This window comes from Mirounga angustirostris, unplaced genomic scaffold (genome assembly GCF_029215605.1).
Source record: "Mirounga angustirostris isolate CCGP_5_RB_7025 unplaced genomic scaffold, mMirAng1.0.hap1 SCAF_2, whole genome shotgun sequence".
Taxonomy (NCBI): domain Eukaryota; kingdom Metazoa; phylum Chordata; class Mammalia; order Carnivora; family Phocidae; genus Mirounga; species Mirounga angustirostris.
Window position 1 is genome coordinate 20,761,844 of NW_026991710.1, and position 19,435 is coordinate 20,781,278.

Here is a 19,435-nt window from a genome sequence, read left to right on the forward strand (position 1 = left end):
TTGGTTTAATATTTGCAAATATTGTTCCAAATTTCATCTTGTTTAACGCTTGTGCTTTTATTTAACTTTTTATATTTGTCGGTCCTCTCTCTCCAAGTAAGTAAAATGTTTGTTTTATCCACCACGGAGTTTCACACACTGTTATATACAGGTTAAATTCACACAGGAAAAATAAAAACAAAATTTTACAGCTTCATTGAAATGTCATTGACACACGACATACTGCACATATTTAAAGAATACAATTTGATAGGTTTTGACATATGTAAACACCCGTGAAACCATCATCAAAATCCAGATAATGAACATATCTATCATTCCCAGAAGTTTCAAAAGCATCTTCCCTGCCCCCACATCTCACTTCAAATCTTACCTGCCCTAGGCAATCACTGATCAGCTTTCTGTCACTATAGATTAGTTGGCATTTTCTAGAATTTCATGTAAATGGAAGAATTTGGTATGTACTCTTTTTTGTCTGGTTTCTGTCACTCAGCATAATTAATTTGATATTCATCCATAGCTTATGTGTATCCATAGTTCATTTCCTTTTATTTTATATTGGGTAGTCATTCGTTGTATGGATATACCATACTTTGTTTGTCCCTTCTTTTGTTCATGGACATTTGAGTTGTTTCCAGTCCACTATATATATGTGGACATATATTTTTATTTTTCTTGGGTAAATACCTAGGAGTGGAATGATTGGGCTGTATGGGGAGTAGAGTTGCCAGATTTAGTAAATAAAAATACAAAGTACCCAATTAAATTGAATTTCAGATAAACAGCAAGTAACTTTTTTTTAATATATATGTCCCATTAAATTTTTAGGCCATACCTATATTAAAAATTATTTATTATTTATGTGAAGTTCAAATATAACTTCCTTTATTTTATCTGACAACATTAAATTAACTAAATGAACACTTAATTGACACTATTAACTTTTTAAGAAACTGCCAAACTTTTTTCTGAAGTGGTTGTAACATTTACATTCCCTCAAGCAGTAAATGAGAGTTCTAGTTCCTTCATGTCCTCATCAACACTTAGTATGATCAATCTTTTTAATTTTAGTCATGCTACTAAGTATGCAATAGTATATCAGTGTGATTTTAACTTGCATTTCCATAATGACTACTGATACTGAGTATATTTTTAATGTTCTTCTTTGGTATCCCTATAGCTAGCTTGATGATGAGTCTGTTCAGTTTGTCCACCGCCCCCACTGTCTTTTTTTGTATTGTATTTGTGATACCTTATTATTGAGTTCTAAGAGTTCTTTACATATGCTATATACAAGTCCTTTTTCATATACATTTTTTGCAGATATGTTCTTCCAGTTTGTGGCTTGTTTTTTTCATTTGTGTTAACAATGCTTTTGAAGAGCAAGAATTTTTCATTTTGATTAAATCTGATTTATTGGTATTTTTCTTTTATAGTTCATGTTTTTGTGTCCTTATAAAAAAATCTTTGCCTGTTCAAGATTACTAATATTTTCTTTTAGAAGCTTTATAGTTTTAGCCAGTACATTTAGATCTATGATCCACTTTGAGTTAATTTTTATCTGTTGTGTAAGGTACAGTTTCAATTTTTTGCTTATGACTATCAAGTTGTTATTTTTAAGAAAAGATTATTCTTTCTCTAAGACAGTTGAATGTCTTGACCAATTTGGTGAAAATCAATTGACCATATATGTGGGAATTTCTAAAATCTCTATTCTGTGCCATTTATCTGTATGTCTGTTTCTATGGCAATACCATGCTGTCTTAATAACTGTAGCTTTATCATAATTCTTTTTTTTTAATAAAGATTTTATTTATTTATTTGACAGAGAGAGACACAGTGAGTGAGGGAACACAAGCAGGGGGAGTGGGAGAGGGAGAAGCAGGCTTCCCGCGGAGCAGGGAGCCTGATGCGGGGCTCGATCCCAGGACCCTGGGATCATGACCTGAGCCGAAGGCAGGTGCTTAACGACTGAGCCACCCAGGCGCCCCGCTTTATCATAACTCTTAAAATCAGGTAGTGTCAGTCCTCTAGTTTTGTTCTTTTTTTTTTTTTTTTTCAGGATTGCCTTAGTTGTTCTAGGTCCTTTGTATTTCTATATAAATTATAGTATCAGCTTGGCAGTTTCTACCAAAAAAAATTCTGCCAAGATTTTGATTGCTATTGCATTGATTCTATAAATCAATTTGGAGAAGATTGACGTCTTGAAAATATTAAGTCTTTTGATCCATGAACATGATCTTTCATTTTATCTAGCTTTTCTTTAATTTTTTTCAATAATGTTCTTAGTTTCAGAATACAAAGCTTATAAAATCTTTGTTAAATTTATCCCTAGATGTTTCATATTATCTGATGCTCTTGTAAATAGTTTTTTTTTTTAATATTCACATTTCAATTGTTTATTGGTAATATATCAAAATATAATCTGGTTTTGTATGTTGACTTTGAGTCCTACAGGGTTACTGAAGTCACTTAGTTGTTATAGTGTCTTTTTTGTGTATTCCTTAGAAATTTTACAGATGACTTTCAGTACAATACTAAATAGAACTGGTGAGAGCAGACGTTTTTGCTTTGTTTCCAATCTTAGGGGGAAGCATTCAGTCTTTCACCATTAAGGGAAATGTAGCTGTAGCTTTTGCTGTAGATGCCCTTTATGCAATTGAGAAATTTCCCTTCTCTTCTTAATTTGCTGTCTGTTTTTATCATAAAGGAATGTTGGATTTTGTCAAATGTCTTTTCTGCACCTATTGAGATGATCTTGTTTTATGTTTTTTTGTCTTTTAATATGGTGAATTACATTGGTTTCAATCATTAAATCAACCTTGAATTCCTGGGGCAAACTATATTTGGTTATGATGTATTATCCTTTTTATTTATTGCTAGTTTCAATTTGCTAATATTTGGATAGAGATTTTTGTATCCATGTTTATGAGAGTTACTGATCTGTAGTTTAGTTTCTTTTCTTATAATATTTTGTCTGATTTTATGTCAAAGTAATGCTGGCCTCATAAAATAAATCTGAAGTATTTCCTTTACTTAATTTTTATGAAAGTGTTTGTCTAGAGTTGGCATTATATTTTTCTTAAAATTTTTTAAAGATTTAAAAAAATTTTACGTAATCTCTACACCCAACCTGGGGCTCAAACTCACAACCCAAGATCAAGAGTTGCATGCTCTGCTGACTGAGCCATTCAGGCTCCCCATTTCTTAAATTTTTGATAGAATTCACCACTATAGTCATCTGGGCATGGAAATTTCTTTTTGAAAAAGTTTTTAAACTATGAATTCAATTTCCTTAAAAGCTGTAGACTATTCACATTATCTATTCTTACATTAGCCTTGGCAGTCAGTTCATGTCTTTTAGGGAATTTTCCATTTTATGTATGATGTCAAATTTATTTGTTTAAAGTTTTCATAATATTCCCTTGTTAGTCTTTTTATGTCTGTAAGATCTGTAGTGATATTATTCGTTTATTCCTGATACTAGCAATTTTTTTCTTTTCTCCAGAGCTTTACAAATTTCATTGTTCTTTTTTCCTCAAATAACCAGATTTGATTTCATTGATTTTCTTTACTTTTCTGGTTTCAATTTCATTAATATCTTTTCTTTTCTTTACTATTTCTTCTCTTCTGTTTACTTTGAGTTTATTTTGCTCTTCTTTTTCCTTATGGTAAAAATTTAGATCATTGACTTGAGAACTACCTCTTTTCTTTCTTTTAAGATTTATTTATTTAGAGAGAGAGAGAAAGCATACGAGAGTGCAAGCAGGGGGAGAGGCAGAGGCAGAGGGAGAGAGAGATTCCTCAAGCAGACTCCCTGCTGAGTGCATAGCCCAATTTGGGGCTTGATTCCAGGACCCTGAGATCATGACCTGAGCTGAAATCAAGAGTCGGCCACTTAACCAACTGAGCCACCCAGGTGCCCCAAGATCTACCTCTTTTCTTATAAACAGTTAATGTCATACAGTCCCACAATTTTTGATGTGTTATGTGTTTATTATTATTCAGTTCAAAATATTTTCTAATTTCCTTTCACATTTCTTCTTTGGTCAATGGGTTGTTTAACAATGTATTATTTCTTTTCCAGCTATTCTATTTACTTTATTTTTTTTATTATGTTATGTTAATCACCATACATTACATCATTAGTTTTTGATGTAGTGTTCCATGATTCATTGTTTGTGTATAACACCCAGTGCTCCATGCAGAACATGCCCTCTTTAATACCCATCACCAGGCTAACCCATCCCCCCATCCCCCTCCACTCTAGAACCCTCAGTTAGTTTCTCAGAGTCCATCATCTCTCATGGTTTGTCTCCCCCTCCGATTTCCACCCCCCCTTCATTTACTTTGTTTTTGTTAACTTCTAATTTATTTCCATTGTGGTCAGATAATATATTCTGTAAGATTTCTATATTTTGAATTCTATTGAAACTTGTTTTATGGCTCAGGATATAGTTTAATCTTCATAAACATTGCATGTGTCCTTTAAAGGAACGTGTATTTTATGATTTGGGGGTATAGTGTTTTATGTTAAAACATTTATAAAGGGTTTTGTTATTCAGGTCTTTTGTATACTTACTAATTTATTTTTAGTTGTTTTATTACTGAAAGAAGTGTGTTAATGCTTACAATTTGTGAATTTATCTATTTTTCCTTATTTCTATTTATTCTATCTTCCTGATTTATTGTCCCTTTTAATGTAATGAAGTGTCCCTTTCTGTCTCTTATAACACTCGTCTTAAAGTCTATTTGCCTGATATTAATAAAGCTACTCTACTTATTCCCCATTTGTATCTTTAGTAATGCGCTACTTTTAGAAAAGATTACGTATTTTTAAAGGTTTCTTTCTAGGATTTTCTAATTTTAAAATCCAGGCAATTTCATCAGGGCTGACTTTTTCTCACCAGTGTTTGGTTCTCTGCTTTGCTGATCTCCACAGCATGTGCTTTGTCTGTCCACTGGTTAATCCAACACTGTCTCCATGACACCAGAGCTTTTGCAAAATATGCTTTAGCACAGAGTCATTAAAGGAAAGCCAAGGCTAAAGTCACAGTGAAAGCCAAAATCAAGAGATTATAGGGTCCACTCATTTTTTTTTTCCTCTTCAAGGATATTCACAGGGTAGCAGGCTGAACTCCAACGAACACCTACTAATTCTGAGCACTAAGGTCAATTTTAGTTTGTTTTGTGTTTTTTCATTTCTTGTATTTGGACCTCAGGTGCCCAAAGTTGAGTTAATCATTCTCTTCAGTTCATGGCGCACCACCACTGCTCTTTCCTTTGCTCACACAGTCTTTCTCCCAGTCCCTGCCTCTGAATACTTCACTAGACCCTCTAATAGCTTGAGCCAGTGATACATGATTTGAGCCAATGATCTCAACCAGGACAACTTCTATTCCCACCAGGGGACATCTGGAAATGTTTGGAGAAATTTTTGGTTATCCTGAAGGGGTGCTACTGGCATTTAGGAGAGAGAGACCAGATATGCTGTTAAGTGTCCTACGATGCATAGGACAAACCCCCACAACAAAGAACTATATAGCCCCAGATGTGGATATCACCAAGACTGAGAGCTATATGTGCATCCTGGAAAAAAAAAAGTATAAATATACCCACACATGATTATATACATACACTTATATGTGTATATACATATGTGTGTATATGATACTCTTTGGGAGTTTGATTTTTAATTTACACAAATAGTATTGAGATACAGATCTTATTCAGTTTCTTACTTTTTTCATGTGTTATTATATTTGTCGACATCTTTCTATGCGGCTGCTCATAAGTCTAGTTCCTTCCTTTCTGACTGATGCATCATTTTCCATTACATTCATCTGTTGCATCCATTCTCCTACTAATGGATATCCAGGCTGCTCCATCTCCTTGCTCTCTGAGACAGTGCTGTGATGAATACCCTCTCTCATACATATCCCATCAGACCTGTGCAGTCTGTGGAGCTCATCCTCAACTGTAGGCTTGCTGAGTAATAAACACTTAATTTTCACTAAGTACGTTTACTGCCATATTGTGCAGCAGTTTGCCCTCCTGCTAGCTAGGCATTTCTATTCCCCCATATCTCAGTATTATCTGTCTTTCTCATTTTGCACACATGTGGATATGAAGTAATATCTTCTCATTTTAACTTGTATTTCTTTGACTTCAAGTTAGATTGAGCAGCCTTTTATCTACTTGTAAGTTGTTATATTTTTCTCTTCCCATGAATTGGCTGATCATATGCTTTGAATATTTTTTCCACTGGGTTTTCTGTTGTGGTTGATTAGTTTGTATTCATTGTACATTGTAGATATTGATCTTTTGTGGTGATGGATGTTGCAAATGCCTTCTCCCAATCTGGCACCAATCTGCCAATTTTGTCTATGGTCATCAGAGCAGAAATTCTTCAATTTTGAAAAAAAGAAATCTATCTATTGTTTAAAAAAATCCTTTCTGATTCAAAATCAGTAAAATACTGTCCTACATTTTCTCCTACTAGCCTTCCAAGTCTGTCTTTCACAGTTAAGTCTTTAATTAGATTTGACATTTGTTTTTTTGTATAAAGGACCTGAAATACTGTTTGCATCTTATTTTTCTACCTATGAATATAGCCAATTTCTTAACTCTGTCTACTATCATTGTTAGTCCAACTGGTTTGTGATGACACTTTATCATACACAAAACATCCATTTGTAACTGGTCTGTTCCTGGTTCTCCATTGTTCCCCTTTGAACCATTTGTCCATTCCTCCATCACCACCCCACTGTTTGTGTTACTGTGCTTTGTAGTAAAATGATGTTTGGTAGGTCAATTCTCTTTCCTCTTCTTTTTCAAATTTTCTTTACCTGTGCATGGACTTACATTCTTTTATACACATTTTATTTTATCTTTTAAAAGATTTTATTTATTTATTTATTTATTTATTTATTTATTTATTTATTTGAGAGAAAGAAGGAGAGAGCAAGAGAGAGCATAAGCAGGGGGGAGCTGCAGAGGGAAAGGGAGAAGCAGGCTCCCTGCTAAGCAAGGAGCCTGATGTGGGGCTCTATGCAGGGCTTGATCCCAGGACCCCAGGACCACGACCTGAGCCAAAGGCAAACGCTTAACCCGTTGAGCCACCCAGGGGGCCCTCCATACATTTTTAAATCAGTTTGTCAGTTCCTCACAAACACAAAATCAGGACTTTGACTGAAATAATGAACAACTTGGCATCTTCCTCTACCAAAGAGTGGAAAGAAGGACTACCATCTCCCCAGCTAACAGAGGCTTGACAATTATTAAGCACTAGATGAATCTGGGAATCACTCTCAGCTTTGCCAAAATGTGGTCATTAAGAATAAAGAGAAGTCCAAAGCATGGACTGTAAACCAAATACCTAGGTGGGCTAGGTGTAAACAGCAGGGAATGGTGGGGATTGGGGTAAACCAGAAAGCACAGGCTCTACCTAAAAGAGGCAGACCCCCTTAGCTTCAGCTAATTCTTGGCATGCAGCAATGAAAGTTATTTTTTTTTACATCTTCAGATTTTATTAGGAGAAGCCCCAAATCCTCCATTTTAAGATGTTAAGAAATGATTCAAATTTTTAAAAATATTGGATGGGCCAAAGAAATCACATTTGTGTGCTAAATTTGTTTCACAATCTACTGATCTACACCCCCTGGTCTAAGAATGTCCTAAAGGGAGGAAACAATAGGGAACTTGAACATCAACTCTGGACTCCACTCTTCTATTCCTTTCCCCACCCTCACCCCAAGTTGACTTCATTGTTCAAGATTCTATCCCAGTCAGCCTAACACTAGGCTCATAGGAAGTGAATTTAGAATTTGAGGAGAGAAGAGGGAGGTTGAGGCTTGAGAAGGTGTGAGCTAGACCCAGATCATACAAGCTGAGAACTCCCAAGAGAACAGGTGCCTAAGCTGGGACATTAACTGTTGTGTGACCTACCTACCAGCTTCACCTGCAGTAGTTTGATGCTGGAACAACTCCAGCTCTTTACAGCATGACCTGGAGATGAGCATGTTTGGACAACTGTCTCAGATCAGGATGGCTCCCATGAGCCCATGTTCTGGAACTGAGCCACCTCCGACAGTGTCTCAGGTTGGTGTTATGGGCTGAATTGTGTCCTCCCAACATTCTCACATTGAAGTCAAACAGTCAGTATCTCAGAATGTGGTTGTATTCAGAGATGGGGCCGTTACAGAGATCATTAAGGTAAAATGAGGTCATTAGGGTAGACTCTGATCCAATATGACTGATGTCCTCAAAAGAGGAGATGAGGACACAGTCACACACAGAGGGAAGACCTTGTGAAGACATTGGAAGAAGGTGGACATCTAGAAGCCAAGAAGAGAGGCTTCAGAAGAAAACAGTCCAGCTGCACCTTGATTTTGGACTTCCAGGCTCCAAAACTGTGAGGAAATACGTATCTGTTGGTTAAGCACGCCCATCTGTGATACTTTGTTATGGCAGCTCTAGCAGACTAATCATAGCTCTGTTCCTTGGAAATAGACTCTGAGATACAGGGTTGCATGTGAAGTTTTATGGGACCAGTGTCAGGAAATCCTACACAAAAACAAGGAAGGCAGAATTAGGTAGAGGGAGAAATTGAACTAGAATGAGGTTGCCATCAAGGTGGTGTTCTGGAGTTGGGATGGCCCTACAGGGCTGTTCCAAAATGAGGCAAAAAGCCTTTTTTCCTACATAGGTCATTCTGAAGGTGAAGGGTGGCAGGAGGTGATTCCTTCCTGCCATCCCACCCCCCAGAACATTTGGCAAGGTCTGGACATATTTTTGGCTGTCACGACTGGGCGATGGGTGTGTGTGGGTGGTGGGGGGTGCATACAGTGCTGGCATCTAGTGGGTAGGGCCCAGGGATGCTGCTGCTAAATATCCTACAATGCACAAGGCAGCCCCTACAACCAAGAGCCATCTGGTCCCACATGTCAATAGTTCTGAGGTTGAGAAAGCCTGCCCTATATCAACAAGTCATTGGCCATGAGGTGCTCTTGCAAGGACATAACCTTGGGCAGGTCCCTAGAGCTGATGGCAATTCCCAGTGAGCCATCTGCACTCTTATGATCCCAGCCACTGAAGAGTGAGTGTTTGCCATGAAGAGAGGATCCAGGTAGAGCAAAGAGCCCTTTATCTGGACCCTAAGACCTCTCTTTCTTTTCTTTCTTTCTTTCTTTTTTTTTTTTTTTAAGATTTTATTTTTAAGTAATCTCTACACCCAATGTGGGGATCGAACTTACAACCCTGAGATCAAGAGTTGCATGCTCTACCAGCTGCACCAGCCAGACGCCCCCTCAGACTTTTCTTTCTAATAAAAATAACAACAAACCATGTTTAGGACACTGTGTTGGGGGTTTTACCTACATTATGTCATTTAAGCTGCATGGAAAGTCGGGAGAGGTGGATTTTATGGTCCTTATTTTATAAACAGAGGGTCTCAGAGAGGGTTAATCACTCACCCAAATTTATTGAGCTAGAAAGTTACAGAATCAGAATCTGAATCCAGGGCCATCGGACTCCAAAGTCTGGCTCTCTTGCAAGCAGGGAAGACAACTTTTGGTAAAACAAGAACAGTCTACATGACACACAGAGGAGAAAGAACACGGACCACAGACGTCACCCAGAACTGATATAAATACAGCGCCAACGTAGCCAGAAGCCCTGAAGCAACGTCTGGAACCATGCAAACATCACAGGGGCCAGGCTCCGAGCGTGGGACCCCTGTAGAGGAGCCGCCTTCCACCTTCATATCTGTAAACATTCATGGGTTATCAGAAATAATCCCTCTCAGCAGGAGCACTCTTTTTTTTTTTGCCTCCTTGAGGAGCATGCATGGACCTTAGGACTTTGTATGAAGACAACAGTAACTACAAAAAAGCAAGAAAGCCACATCCCAGGAGTCAACGGTATAAAAATAATTTTTATTTACTACTGTAAATAAAGTAGTGCAAAGAGTAGTTTGGACCCACAATATTGCATTACTGATTTATTTACTACCTTAGCAGCATACAGTGAAGGGACAGTCTGCTCTCCCTCTTCCTCTCTTTCTTTCTGTCTCTCACACGCACACACACACACACACACGCGCGCGCGCCCTTCCACAGACTCAGGCAGGCGTAAGGGGTAGGGATGGAACTATGAGCTAAAGGCTTATTTCCTGCATATTCCACTGCCGCCAGTCTATTCTAATGGGTAATTCATGGAGAAAACTACAGTTAAATACTAAGAATTTTCTAAATGTTATTTTATGGATTCAATTGAAAAGGAAATGATATCCAACAATGTCATTGAATGATCCGGAAGCACGACCCTAGAAAAAGTCAAGGAGAAGAATGTGAACCCATTTACAAAGCCGTCGCCTTCCCTGCCTCTCCAGCCACAACTGATTTCTTTCAAGGTGCCTTACACCTGCTGGGCCTTGGAAGTCAAATTGAAATCTGCCTTTTGGACGTTGAGGAGCAGGGTTGTGGCCAACACACACCCCGAAATAGTCTCTAACTGGTGGAGAGGTCACAATTTTCAGTACTTTAATGACAGGGAACAAACAAGGGGCTAAGATTCTTAAAATACATCTCGGTGTGTAAGGATTTGGATACGCCACAAGGCAGACTATGACCCCCGCCCCCATACACACAGTCACTAGGGATGGACTCTGCAGTGACCCAGTCAACCTCCCCAACACACCCCTGTGATCAGGGTGTTCCTTGTATTTGTGTGATAACCTTTGGTTTACCCACTGCCTGCTCTGGGTACTTCCTTATAATTGGATTAAAAAAAAAAAAAGACACCAAGTGCAAAATTCGCATCCAGTTGACATGAAATGTAAGATGTTTATCAGTATAATGCCCTAGCCCCAGCTTTCCAATACCAGCTGCTGACGGGCTTCTCTCTCATCCAGAGAGAGTTCCCTCTCAAGGCTCTGTGTTAGTAGTGACTGTGGGCTGGTCCTGAGCGGAGGCATCTGCAGCTGGAGTCACAGCTGGACTTGCGGTGGGAGCTGTGGGGTCTGCGGAGGCCCGGGCTGGTGTCAGATGGGAACTACTGGCTGCAGAGACACATGGATAGCAGGTACTGAATATTCAAAGCAGTGCATGCAGGACACACAACAACACCTAGACCCTAGCAAGCCAGGGCAGATGCTTCTAGTCCAGTGGCCCTGACACTAATAGATTAAGTGACTCTATACCCATTATCTAGATTCCTTGAACTTTGGTGTCCCCTCCTATAAAATGGCAGATAGGAATAGATGTGCAAAGATCTCTGACGGTTCTGACATCTTGGGATTCTAAGTTCTGCATTTATGCTGTGACTTCCAGGCAAAGGTTTGCATTTTTTAAAAAAGAAAGAGAGAGAGAGAGAGAGAAAGGAAGGAAAGAAGGAAGGAAGGAAGGAAGGAAGGAAGGAAGGAAGGAAGGAAGGAAGGAAGGAAGGAAGGGAAGGGGAGAAAAAAGAAAGAGAAAGGAAGGAAGGAAGGAAGGAAGGAAGGAAGGAAGGAAGGAAGAAAAAGAAAGAAAGAAAGAAAGAAAGAAAGAAAGAAAGAAAGAAAGAAAGAAAGAAAGAAAGAAAGAAAGAAAGAGAAAGAAAGAAAGAAAGAAAGAAAGAAAGAAAGAAAGAGAAAGAAAGAAAGAAAGAAAGAAAGAAAGAAAGAAAGAAAGAAAGAAAGAAAGAAAGAAAGAAAGAAAGAAAGAGAAAGAAAAAGAAAGAAAGAAAAAGAAAAGACTGACTCTCTGGTCTATGTCTCCTGTGGTCACCTCTTTTTTTCTTGCAATGCAAGCCATGAATTATACCAGTCGATCAGAAAGGAGTGTTCGTTTTATTCACATTCTTACTCCCATTGGATGAAGTATCAAATTTGGTTTAAATTATGTTATTTAAATAAATGTGTATAAGTCTCAGAAATCATAATTACTTGGTTTAATTATTTATCAAACTACCTTTAGTAAGCAGGTTGAACCACCATAAATATTAGGGAAGCTTATAAAGTTTTGTACTTTATGTCGGTGGTTTTCAAATAGGGCGATTTTGGTTCCTGGGGAAAGTTGGCAACGTTGGTAGACATTTTTGGTGGTCACAACTGGAGGGCAGGCGGCTGCTGGTGGACCATGGGTAGAGGCCGGGGATAACCTGCCTACACCAAAGAATGATCCAGCTCCAAATATCAGTAGCGCTGAAGTGGGCATATGCCCTGCTTTCTAGACTGAGGCTGAGAGTATCCTGGCTCATAAGACTGTGGGATCTGGAAACTGGCCACTCTCCTCTAGAGTTAATGTATCTAAAGTGCCCAGAAGAGCATCTGGCACGCACAGCTACTCAACAAATGTTAACCATTGGTACTAGTGGTAGTCGATCTCTTTTACCCTGGAAATGTGTTTTAAGATTTGTGAATTTCAGGGACATGGCTTGCAGGACTGATGAAAGAGTCAGTTGGCGCATCTGAGTCTGGGATCCCTCTAGCTCTCTTTCAGGCCCCAGGAGCCTCTGAAAACAGCAGACACTTTGAAGCAAGAAAGACAGCAAAGCTTTGAAGCCAGGAGTCATGTGGCTCTGCCATTTACCAAATGGGTGATCTTAGGCAAGTTACTTAACCTCTCTGAGCTGTGGTTTCTTCATCGGTGATAAGGGGGGCAGCAGTTTGCAGACAAGTGTGACGTGTGGCTAACCCAGTGGCCAGAGTTTGTGCAAACAACTGCTAGTGATCTTAATCAAGCTCAGCAGTCCCTGAGTCTTAGACAATTTTCAGTAGGTGGGGGCATTCTTAAAGGTTCCCAGTATCCATCCTGCAATGTATCGACTTTAAGAAGATGACACCACATTGACAATCTGACTTCTAGAATGAACTCTCCGAGAGTTCCATCTCCACGAGGCCATCCCAAGGACTTCAGGAACGAGCTCCAAAGCCTCTGGCTTTTCTGGATATGGAATTTCCTAGGAACCCCTTCCAACAGCTACAGAGTATTTTGTGGATCCAGAGACGGTTTTGAAAGAACAGGACAGTGATGGTGGTTGGTGGGACGGGGAGGAGCCAGGGTATTATATGATGATGTGCTGTTTCTAGGTTAAAGCATCACTGATCTAACTATGGCAGGGAGCATGAGGCCCAGTGACGTGGTACAAAGACCATTGGCCAGAGTCAGGAGACCTGGTCTGGACGAGTCTCATTTATCTGCCACTAACAGGTGACTTTGGGGTAGGTACTGAGTGGCAGACATTTCAGTCCTAAAATGTTCGAATCTCACGGGTCTCAATGTCCACATCTGTGAATTGAAGGACTTGGATCGGATGGTGTCCAAGACCCCCTTGGGCCCTGAGATTTATCTTTCTGATGATCTCTGAGGAAGTTCACAAAGTACTAAGGCATGCGGTTTTTTCCTTTTCAAGCTCCGGGAAGAAGAAAAAAAAGTTTAAATCACCATGGTAACAAGATAAAGCAGCAATCAGTTTTCTGATTAAAACCAAAAAGTGCCAATGTGTAAATGTAGAAGGAATGCATAATTGGCTTTGCCACCATTTAAATCTTCTTGTAAGAACATAATAAAAATCCTTGATGTTTCTACAGTAAATTTGTTATTACCCACGTGAGAACGCTCCCCCTTCCAACAGGGGGGTCACAATCAATGGACAAGCCCCCCCACAGCCCATCATAATTTTAAAGTGGCCTCTTTGTTTCTGCTCACCTGGAATGCATGCTAATTTGATTACCAGACTGGAATCAAGGTAACCAGGAAAATAAGTGTGCTATTTGAAAAATTATAGAGTCTATTCCAGAGCCAAATCAGAGTGATTTTTGTATTACTTGCTGCTTGGGGGACCATTTTCTGTATAGGAGCGAGAATAATCGAAAGCTGGCCCTGTGTGGGGTAGACCAGGGTTTGGCAGACTGCAGCCTATGGGCCAAATGGGGCTGACTGGCTGTTTTCGGATGGCTTGCAGCCTAAGAATGGTTTCTCCATTTTTAAATGGTTGAACAGAAATCAAGAGAGGAGTAAGATTTCGTGACAGGTGAAAAACATAAGAGATTCAGATTTTCACATCCATAGTAAAGTTTTACTGGAAACGAGCCATGCCCACTCATTTTCACGTATGGTCAGTGGCCGCCTTGGCCCTATAATGAAAGCTGAGTAGTTGAGATGACCCGCAAAGCCCCAAATGTTTATTATCTGGCCCTTTGCAGAAAAGGTTTGTCAACCCCTATTGTGGACCATCGCGGGAAAAAGGTCTGCTTGCCAGATGACCAGATGGGAACATAAAAGAAAAGAATATAAGGGATATACTGGGTCAGTTCTGAGATAGTAGAATGTTTACAAAGATGGAGCCCAAGGGGGTGATGGGGTGGGGAGGGGGAAACCCCGCAAGTCCTATGCGATGAATAAGATCTAGCCTACTTCACCTGGGCCCCGGGAGCTAGTGGGACACCAAGACAAGGATAAGATTCATGTCATTTTTTAAACATTTCTCATGAGTGAAGCTACTGGGTCAGTGCCAAGGGTAATGAGAAAAGTGAAATCTCGCGTTACAGAGCTCTGACTTAAAGCCCTCTGCTTTTTTCATGAATGCCACTTTCTGACATTTCACTGTAATTTCAGTAGCAACCTCATTAACTGGAAATGTAGAGGACAGGAAAAGAGTAGAAACGGTTTAATTAATCTTGGTCATATCATCCTACCCGTTTTCGAAGACCACTGGGCTAACCACTCGGGCAGAAAGAACGAGTTGGCTTCAATTCTAGCTGTTTTAATTGGAACGACGTTGGTTTAAGAGGTTACCTGGTCATACCCAGGAGCTGCTAGCTCGGCAGGTCTCGCTCTACGCTGTGCATTCTACCGAGACATCCAGTTTCCAGTAATATTGGTAAGACCAGACTCTCTCTGGAAGGGTACCTTCCATTTTGCCCCTTTGTCCTCTCTTTACCTTCCTTCAGGCAGCCAGCCAGCCTCCATGCTTTCTCAGTCTCCGGGGGGGCTTTCAGCAGGGCAGAAATGGAAATGGTTCTAGACATACTTTGCTTTGGGGATTTTTTTTTTTTTTTTTTCCCAAAAGCCTGAGTCCATTAAGGCAATTATGATTGGTGCCCCGACAGGGAGGGGAAAGCAGGAGCTCTTCAGAGACTCAGTGAGGCAGGGAGAGGAGTGTCTGGAGCCTGGGCAAGTGGCTGAGCCCGTCTGTGGGTTGTACCGGCGGCAGCTAAGCCCTCACCTTGCCCCCTCAGCAATCTCAGACAGGAAGCATGGGGAGAAAAAAGGTGAGCAGCAAAGTCAGTGGGACTCCCAGGTGACCAGAAGCTGCAAAGCCAATGGACTTGGAGGGACAGAGGAGGCTCAGAGCAGTGTGCATTCTGCTATCCCACTGGTGGTCATGTGAGTGGTCCTACTGCCCCCCAAGACCCAGGGGCCCTGGCGCTCCCCTGAGAGCCATCGGTCTCAAGAAAGACTGAGCCGCCTGGTAGAATGCAAGCCAGGAGACAAAAACACGTTCCCTTAAAGGAAACAAGAGATGTGCGATATTTTTCATATATTTGTTTTGGCTCTCTTGAGAGCCTGGTCAGTATCTTTTAGACAGTTGAAAAAAAGAGTTTGATGTTGTAGAAAGAGTCTAACAACATAGAAAAACCCACGAGGCTCTGGGAATTGTGTCTGTTCCTGAGATAACCCAAGCTAGGTAAGTGCGGGCGCTACTTGGTGTCAGCATGCTTTAATTGCAGGTGGAATGCCCCAGGATAGGATTCCTTGGGGAGCGACCAGCTACCACTGTTGAGTTCTAAGCACTTTACACTGTGTTATCTGGTTATTTGCTTCTCTCAACTACATTGGAAAGGAGGTGTACCGCTATTGTGACTATTTTACAGAAAGGGAAACCGAGGCACAGATGGGCTCCCTCCCCTGCCCAAGGTCATGCAGTGAGTGGCAGGGCCAGAACCTTAGCAGCATGACCCTCGAGCCTGTGTTATTAGCTACTATCCCACACTGCTAACCTTCTGAACACGGGATAATTTAGCGTGACAAACGCGGTGGAGTGTGGACTATATATCACAGAGCACATAAACTCAGGAGGAAAGTGAAGGTAGTTGGAGCGGAAAGCAAAATGGATGGACAGCTCAATTTAAAAGTTTGACCATAAATCACTAATTTTTTAAAAACAACTGACCGGAAAAATGCAAATCGCGAAATGCCAAAGATCCCTCACTTAGAGCAGAATCCTTCCACAAGGCTACTTAAGGGAGGCTCCCGACTTTCAAAATTTTGTCCCTCTTAACTGTCACTCAGCACCCAGACTTCGTTCCTGTGCCGGCTTCACACCAGCATCCGCTAGAGGGCGCCCCCTTTTCCCGGGGCAGGTCAGGAGACCTCAGGCACCAACCAGGTCCTGGGCGAGGCACCAGGCCTAGGAACTTCGCCCTCTGAGCAGTCTTCTCTCCTGCCCCTCTGAACCTGCCTGTCTCCCACCCCATTGCCTAGTCACTGACAGAGTACCTTCCTATTTCAAAGTTGGGCTTTGTTTTTTTTTAAGATTTTTTTAAAAAATGTATTCATTGGATAGAGAGAGAGCACAAGCATGGGGAGGGGCAGAGAGAGAGGGAGAAGCAGACTCCCCGCTGAGCAGGGAGCCCGACGCGGGGCTGGATCCCAGGACTGCAGGATCATGACCTGAGCCAAAGGCAGACACTCAACTGGCTGAGCCACGCAACGCCCCCTATTTCAAAGTTATTGACAAATTTGCACTTATGTTGAGGATTTTAAAAATATGAAAATAGAGGCACCTGGGTGGCTCAGTCGTTGAGCGTCTGCCTTCGGCTCAGGTCATGATCCCAGAGTCCTGGGATCGAGCCCCGCATTGGGCTCCCTGCTCCGCAGGGAGCCTGCTTCTCCCTCTCCCACTCCCCCTGCTTGTGTTCCCTCTCTCGCTGTCTCTCTCTCTGTCAAATAAATAAATAAAATCTTTAAAAAAAAATGAAAATAATTTACTATGTATTTTAACTCTTAACACGAGTTCTATCAGGGCTGGTAGGCACCACTTAGGGCACATTTTGGAAATAACGTGGAGATTTTTTTTTTTTTTTCTTCTAGGCCCTTCCTACTCAAAGTGTGGCCCATGGAACCACAGCGTGGACATCACCTCAAATCTTGTTAGAAATGTGGAATCCCAGAGCCAACCCCTGGACCCACTGAATCAGAATCTGCATTAAACAAAATCCTGGGGTGATTCATGTGCACATTACAGTAAAGAAGTATGGGGCTGGAATTCACATAGTAAAATATGTGTCATTTTATTATAATTCATTTCTTTTTATTTCTCCTTTATATTGCTTTTAGGGCAATTACTTTTAAAAATATGTGTGTAGGCAGGATAATTATCATTCATTTCAAGGTACCAAAAACGTGCTACAAAATATTTTTTATATAAGGGAACAATAGGTCAGAGACAGAATGGTAACCACTATTTTATTTAATTTTATTTATTCATTTATTTTTGGTAACCACTAGTTCAAAATACTGTTGACCTTTGACTAATTCAGCTTTGGACTGGATGGATCCACTTTCACAAGTTTTTTTGTTTTGGGGGTTTTTTGTTTTAATAAACACGGTACAGCACCATGAATGGACTTTCTCTTCCTTATGATTTTCTGAATAACGAATTCTTTTCTCTAATGTAAGAATATAGTATATGATATGCATAACATATAAAATATGTGTTAATTGACTGTTCATGTTCTCGGTGAGGCTTCTGGTCAACAGGAGGCAGTAATGAAGTTTTGGGGGAGTTAAAAGTTATATGCAGAATTTCAACTGCAGGGTAGGTCGGTCCTTAGCAGCTCCCCCCCCACCCCGTTGCTGAAGGGTCAACTGTATCACAATTCTGAAAAAGTTTGAAATCCTGCTGCCCTCTGTCCTTTCTTGGATATTATTTTGTGATTTGGGGCAGACCCCTTCATCTATTTGGCCTCAATTTCTTCATCTGCAAAATGAAGGGCATAGAATTAAATTAACTTTAAGAGCCCATCCAGACTTAGTCTAAGGCCAGCAACACGCAAGGAGGTATGCTCAGGAAGTGAACGAGTTTGCAAAAAAATGAAGAACACATGCGAAAGAGCAAAGGATACATAGCAAAGGGAAAAAAAATATCAAAGGGCAGGAGGGGCAGGGAGGCAAGAATGTGGAGAGACTGATAATGCAGACAGGAAGACAGGAAAAAGAGACAACTTCTGATAAAAGCAATTCCACCAGCCCATGAATTTTCATGGCTACCAGCTGGCATGAAATCATAAAGACAATTTTCAGCTCCTCTAACGGAATTGCATTTGTAATAATCATAACAATATTTCTACAGAGTAAAAATGACAAAGATAATTTGAAATGGAAAACACTGACAAGATGCAAAATAAATGTGCTCTACCTGGCAACAAATTTAGGGATGGGACAGAATTTGCATGAGGAAAATTTATAAGCCGGCATACAACGGGGCATCAGCTCTGGACGGGTTTTGATGGCTCCTTGTTAACCTCAGGTTAATCAGAGGGAAATGATTCTGTGTTAGCCTCTTGTAACAGAGACTTCCTTCCCACCATCGAATCTGCGGTGAGACGCACTCCTTTCGCTTTTCATTATCTGCTGCACAAACTGGTTGAGCACGTGTTACGATGCCATGTCCAGTCCCAATTTGCCCGTTTGTAAATGTCCCTCCTGGTCTTCAGGAGTGATCGTGCCCTTCTGCAGCCGTCCAAGAGGGTGGAAAATTGTAATTCTCCACCGACAGAGGTTTGCAACTTTGAGCACCTACTAAGTGTGAGATATTCCACAAGATGCACGAAAGCCTTCCATCCTATGGTCTGATAAGGGAGACGGACATAAGAGCTCACATTGACGGAGAGGGTTTTATGTGCCAGATAAATATAATGGCTAAGACTACCTGCAGTAGTCACTTTGGTAAGCGTCACGTGTATTTTTTTCACTGAACCCTTCGAACATCCCTGGGAAATAGCGACTATTATAACCCAATTTTATTGTTGGGAAATGGGGAGATCAGGAAGGTGAAATAACTCTCCATAAGTCACACAGCTAACGAGCAGCCAAGCCTGGACTCCAAGCCCACATAGAAGCTACGGTGGCGTCCATCTCTTTAACGATGGCCCTATGCTAGCTTGGAAAAATAACAGTGACCAGTGGAAATCACGCTAAACTACCTGCCCACTTCATCTTCCTCCTCAGCCGCTCCTTTTGAATCCATGTGGCTGGGTATGTTTACTCATCATGAGTGCTTGTTTATCATCCCACACATTTGATTCCTTGACTGGAATAAATAGGAAGAATTCATACTGGAGGGGGCTTCAGAGCTGGGTTCTAAGGTAACGGAGGTAGGATATTGACAGTGGATGTATTTTCAATGGGACAAGACATTGTGGTTCAATTTCTGAAGCTTCTTATTTAAA

General features: G+C 40.7%; 1 protein-coding gene across 4 annotated transcripts in view; it reads right to left on the reverse strand.

Annotated features, from left to right (window-relative positions):
- The window catches only part of SEL1L3 (SEL1L family member 3), a 110,748-nt gene that overhangs the window by 960 nt on the left and 90,353 nt on the right, over nt 1-19,435 (reverse strand). For 2 of the 4 annotated variants that reach the window (XM_045881369.3, XM_045881372.3), the window contains exon 24: nt 9,462-11,059. The exons of 1 other annotated variant lie outside the window; for it this stretch is intronic. In XM_045881369.3, coding sequence (XP_045737325.2) covers nt 10,926-11,059 — 134 coding nt within the window. In that variant the 3' untranslated portion in view covers nt 9,462-10,925. Of the gene's footprint in view, nt 1-9,461; nt 11,060-16,916; nt 18,836-19,435 lie in introns of those variants that run through there. One more of the 4 variants, XM_045881371.3, reaches the window with a different exon arrangement.